Raw genomic sequence first — 6,095 nt, 5'->3', positions numbered from 1 at the left:
TCTCTCTTTCTCTCTCTCTCTCTCTCTCTTTCTCTCTTTCTCTCTTTCTCTCTTTCTCTCTTTCTCTCTTTCTCTCTTTCTTTCTTTCTTTCTTTCTGTCTCTCACAACTTATTAAGGTACATTTAGCGTATCATGAAATTCATTCAGAGTGTACAGTTTGGTGGTTTATAGTATATTTATAGAATTGTGCAACCATCACACAATCTAGTTTTAGAATGTTTTTGGTTGGGCGCAGTGGCTCACGCCTGTAATCCCAGCACTTTGGGTTGTCGAGGCGGGCAGATCAGCTGGGGTCAGGAGTTCGAGACCAGCCTGGCCAACATGGTGAAACTGTCCCTACCAAATATGCAAAAATTAGCGCATGCCTGTAATCCCAGCTATTTGTGAGACTGAGGCAGGAGAATCACTTGAACCTGGGAGGTGGAGGTTGCAGTGAGCTGTGATTGCAGCACTGCACTCCAGACTGGGCAACAGAGCAAGACTCAGTCTCAAAAATAAATAAATAAAATAGAAATATTTTCAATATCTTGAAATTTCATACCCATTAACTGTCATGCCCTATTTTCTGCTTTCTCCTATCCCAGGGAACTACTAATCTACTTTGTGTGTCTATGGATTTTTCTATTCTGGACATTTCATATGAATGGATATAGTAGGTGACCTTTCATGTCTGACTTCTTTCACTTAGCATAATGTTTTCAAGATTCATCATGCTGTAGCATGTATCAGTACTTCATTACTTTTTGTGGCGGAATAATATGTGGAATGGATGCACCATAGTTTGTCCATTCATCAGTTGCTAGGCACTTAGGTTGTGTTTAGTTTTGGGATATTGTGAATAATGTCACTATAAATACTCATGTACGAGTTTTTGTATAGACATGTTTTCAAATTTTGAGTATATATATACCTAAAATTAGAATTGCTGGGTTATATGGTGACTCTTTAGCATTTTGAGAAACTGCCAAAGTGTTTTCCACAGTGGCTGAGCCGTTTTGCATTCCCACAAGCAATGTGTGAGGGTTCCAATTTCTTTACATCTTCACCAACACTTGTTATTGTTTGTCTTTTTTATTATAGTGGGTTTGAAATGGTATATCATTACAATTTTGATTTGCATTTTCCTAATGACTAATGCTTTTGAACAACTTTCTATGTACTTGTTGGCTTTTTGTATATCTTCTTTGGAGAAATGCCTATTTATAGCCTTTGCCCATTTTAATTGTCTTTTTATTATTTGTCTGTAAGAGTTCTGTATATATTGTATACTCTATATACGTGCATACTCTGGATATGAGTCCCTTGTCAGCTATATGACTCTCAGATATTTTCTCCCATTCTGAGGGCTTTTTACCTTCTTGATAGCATCATTGGATGCTGCTGTTGCACTCTGATAGTCCACAACTAAGAGAAATTGTCCTTCTGATCTTTCTTTTTTTTTTTTTTTTTCTGAGATGGAGTCTCGCTCTGTCGCCCAGGCTGGAGTGCAGTGGCCAGATCTCAGCTCACTGCAAGCTCCACTTCCCAGGTTTACAGTGTTCTCCTGCCTCAGCCTCCCGAGTAGGTGAGACTGCAGGCGCCCGCCACCACGCCTGGCTAGTTTTTTGTATTTTTTAGTAGAGACGGGGTTTCACTGTGTTAGCCAGGATGGTCTCGATCTCCTGACCTCATGATCCGCCCGTCTCGGCCTCCCAAAGTGCTGGGATTACAGGCTTGAGCCACCGCGCCCGGCCCTGATCTTTCATTTATCTTCTTTGTTATTGCCTCATGTCAATGAAATATTTAAAAGGGCTTTTGCATATCCTATTATAAATAATATTTTTGCATATGGTATGGGACTAAGCATTTATAATGTCGAGATTATCAAAAGGGACACTGCTGTCTAGTTTTCTATCTAATAGGCTCAACCATTTGAAATAAAACTTAGGTCCTGGCCGGGCGCGGTGGCTCACGCCTGTCATCCCGGCACTTTGGGAGACCAAGGTGGGCGGATCACGAGGTCAGGAGATTGAGACCATCCTGGCTAACATGATGAAACCCCATCTCTAATAAAAATACAAAAAATTAGCCAGGCATGGTGGCACACGCCTGTAGTCCCAGCTACTCGGGAAGCCGAGGCAGGAGAATCGCTTGGACCCGGGAGGCGGAGGTCGCAGTGAGCTAAAATCGTGCCACTGCACTCCAGCCTGGGCAACAGAGTGAGACTCTGTCTCAACAAACAAACCAAGAAAAAAAACCCAAAAATAACCTTAGGTCCTATGCATATTCCTAGATCCTCCTAAGTGCTTCTGGTGCTTTCTTGTTCATAATTTTGGGTAGTAGGTCTCTAGTGAAGAGGAGTTACTCTTTGTTTACTTCTTGTGGAAGGCTCTTAAAGAAGCCTGTGAAATTTGTCCACTTTATGTACCATCATAGCTGTAAGAAACTTTACAAAACATACCATACACAATCTTCTAATTGGAAAGACCAGATGTTTCAAATCAAGTCACCAGGTATTTAGAAAGCTCCAGCTGTGTTCTCAGTACTCTTCTGTGTCTCTCTCCAGTTGCTGGCACTTTAATTTGAATGACATGTATTCCAAAAAATAGGTTTTCAAAATTTTCGTAAATTACAAATGCCTTTTTTCATAAATAATGGAAAAATGAATGTAACTACAAATGATTTGCTCTGTAATACTTGATTTTGTTAGAGGTTTAATTATTGAAATGAGAAGTTATTTTTTGTCATATTGCTCTCCGAAGTCCCTTCCTTACAGCCTCCCCTCTCCTTACACACCATTGTCAGACTTTAATGTTAGGACATCATCTTAAAGAATTAGTCCTTACCGACTCAGTCCCCACTGTACAGTAAGCAGTTCCTTGAGTTTGTTATAAATTTTGGCAGGAGTGGAAATCTAGGTCACCAGGGAACTCTTGATTAAATTACTCCTGAAGTGCACTGATTGGCGTTTTCCACAGTGCTTGAGAAGTTCCACGGAGATGCTGGCCACTTGGCAGAGCTTTGTCCATTCAAATCTAGTCTCAGCCGGGCTTTCCTGAGTATTTGCTCGCTTTTATTTTTAAGAAGTCACCTATTTTATCTCCTTCTGCTCTTTGTTGATTCCAGTTTCTGATGAAGAATTGAAAAGAAGAGTAGCTGAGGAACTGGCATTGGAGCAAGCCAAGAAAGAATCTGAAGATCAGAAACGGTGAGTTTTGTGGTATCAGAGAGAGGTTTTGGTGGACTTGTTGTATTGACCAGTTTTTTTAGAGAAGAATGATTGTAATAAATCTCATTATTTGTGTATGACTGAACTTCAGAATGTGCTGAATACATGAACTTGGCCATTTTTGGTTTTAGATTGTGCCTCTTAGAACCTTGGGTTAGCTGCTTCCCAAAGCTGTGAATTACCATTGTATCTCTTGTACTGGTTGCTTGAATATTGAGCCCTGTTATTATTGGGCACTAGTTATTATTTTGTTGACTTAAAAGAATTAGGGTGTTACAGATATAAGTAAGGTTGGAAATAAAAATCCTATTTCCATCTTCTAAAGTTAACCACTTTTTAACATTTTATTGCTCGAGATTTTTTCCTCTGCACACACTTCCATCTGATTGTTGCCATTATTAATACTACAATAACAACAGCTAAAAGAATGTTCATTGAAGTGTTTTTACACCAGTAGAAAATTGGAAGCAATCCAAACCGACCATCCTGGAGGACTGACTGAATTAATTACGGTACATGCCTGTGATGGAACACTAGACCGTCAGTTAGAGCCCTATGTGCTGATTCAAAAAGATGTTGACGAACTACCCACTGAAAAAAAACACCATGAAATGATTTTTAAAAAGCATTTTTTTAAATACTACTTTTGAAGTTTTAGAGTATGTACTTATTCATAAAAAGATGGGAAAACATTTTAATCTAAGATAAAGTGCTTCCCATCTGTACTATTTCTGGAGTTTGCATATAGCTTAGAGAATTATGATTACATGATCATGTGAATGTCTTTTTACTGTGAGCACCAAACACATGCTGCCACCGAGCAGATGCTTAGTTTGTATTTGTTTTGTTTTGAACTGCCCAACTATTTTGCTTGAGAGATCTGGAGGTAAGGAATCTTTGAATTGGATTGTTGTCCTCACTGGCCATAGGACCTTCACCGTATAATTTAACCTCTTTGAGCCTTAAGTATTTCATCTTTAAAATGAGGGTTGTGAAAAATTATTCTTTAATATTTCTTTTGACAAACTGCTAAGCTAACTCCCAGTTTGCACAAAATATACAGAATAGAATATGAATTTTAGATTAAGACTGCCATTTTCTCAGGAAATAGAGAAGGCTTATGACTTACGATTTAAAAAATCAAGACGTAATTAGTACTGCCAGAAAGGTCTGTGTATATTTCCACAGTTTCCCATGCAGTGCTTTATAATTATTTAATTGGGTTAGGTTGATAGACTATATAATTAGATAGTGAAGTTTAAATATTCAAAAAAAATTCAGATTACTTTCATTAAGAAGCAAAGAGAATCAATATATTATGGTAGAATTTCTTGTCTTTGAAATTTTGTTATTTTTAATTGAGTTTTATTTTAATAGGGATATTTTGGTTAGATTCTCATATTTACTTTGCTTATTATATTTCACATAGGTTTTTTTTTTTTTGGTCTTGCCTTCTCTCCATATGGTGCAGGCTCTTTGTTAAAATAACTCTCCCTGTGTTTTTTTTTTTTTTCTTCTTCTTCTTCATTATTCAGCTTCCATTTGCTCTGCCTTGGCTCATGAAAGGGAAAGGGCAGATGAGATGAGTAAAAGGCTCCAGTGAAAGCCAATTTCATATCTCAGGTGGAAGGGGGTTGGCAGCCTAGCTGTAACCTGGACAAATGACTATTGATAAAGAATTTATTTTCTGTCACCTTTAAGGAGAGCAGAGGATGGTGCGTCCTTTATGTTATTTTTTCTTTTTAAACAATGTTTTGTTTGAAGCCTCCTTCATGAAAACTTCCAGCTGTCAAATCTTGGCAAAAAATGTGTGTTCATCTATATGATAGTTCTTGGAAGAATCAATAGCTATTTTTTTCTTTCTTTTTTTCTACCAGAGAAGAAACTTCAGAAACAGCATTAAGAAAGTTTTGTGTGCAGTCTTTTAGCAGCAACTTTTTGGAGTCACAGAGCATGTATATGTTATTGTATGTGTTACCTGAATTGAATCGAGATTTGTAGGCAGTTTTAGAAAATGGCTCCTCTTGCGTTTGTACTGTTACTCATATGGTATGTGCCCTGTGTGCCAGTTTTCTCTTTTTTCCCTCCAAATGCACACAAACCTGTTGACCAGTTCTCAAGCACTTAATATCTGGACATAGGTGTCTACGTATGTTTTGAAGAAACTTGTTTGACAAGGACTTTGGAATTAATTTCGATTGTGATATTTTTCTTTATAGAATAGCTATTATCGTTGTAACCCTTTTTAAATGGAAATTTTAAAGTTCCATGAAAAATGGAGTATAGTCAATCTCCATACCCCACGACACAGTTTTAACAATTCTTGTTTCACCTCTAGTCGCTCTACACATGTTATGAGTGGTGAGGAAAAGTAGTACAATTTTAAACAGGCCTGTGAATTTTATGGCAGGGAAATATTCCAAAATGTCTTCTATCAGTATAGTTGAAATAAGCATTTTGTTTCAGTTAGATTTATTTAGTTGAAAGACTGAAACTTAACTCTGATTAGCTTAGAAAGCAAGGAAATTTTTAGGAGTGTAAAGGATATATAGCTCAAAAGAAACAAATGGAAGACTTAGAGAACCATTAGCAAGGGGAAGACTGGATATTTCTAAAACTGTGTGTAGTGAGGAAATAGTTCCCCACCAGAAAATCATGACGAGCATCCCATAAGGAGGGGGAACGGATGCTGGGTGGCTGAATTTCTTTGCATGCCACTGATTTTAAGATTTTAGTGTATTTGATGTACCCTATGAAAAATATTGCTGCAAGTTTTAACACAGTACTTTATCTCTTAGGATTTTCTTATTGAAACAGTTCATTAACACTAATTTTGAATTTTTGAAAACATATGTGTGTGTGTATGAGTGTGTATATATATATATA

General features: G+C 37.4%; 1 protein-coding gene across 13 annotated transcripts in view; it reads left to right on the top strand.

The window, feature by feature from the left end:
* Nucleotides 1-6,095, top strand: part of CHCHD3 (coiled-coil-helix-coiled-coil-helix domain containing 3) — a 302,539-nt gene that overhangs the window by 60,454 nt on the left and 235,990 nt on the right. For all 13 annotated transcript variants that reach the window (XR_001887843.1, XR_001887842.1, XR_001887841.1 and 10 more), the window contains exon 3: nt 3,107-3,188. Coding sequence is in view for 10 of the 13 variants with exons in the window: in XM_017885073.1 (XP_017740562.1) it covers nt 3,107-3,188 (82 nt within the window). In the remaining 3 variants the exon portion in view is untranslated. The remainder of the gene's footprint in view (nt 1-3,106; nt 3,189-6,095) is intronic.

The sequence above is a fragment of the Rhinopithecus bieti genome, unplaced genomic scaffold (genome assembly GCF_001698545.2).
Source record: "Rhinopithecus bieti isolate Rb0 unplaced genomic scaffold, ASM169854v2 scaffold_13262, whole genome shotgun sequence".
NCBI classification, from domain to species: Eukaryota; Metazoa; Chordata; class Mammalia; order Primates; family Cercopithecidae; genus Rhinopithecus; species Rhinopithecus bieti.
Note: the sequence above shows the minus strand (reverse complement) of the source record. Positions and strands in the feature narration are given on the sequence as shown.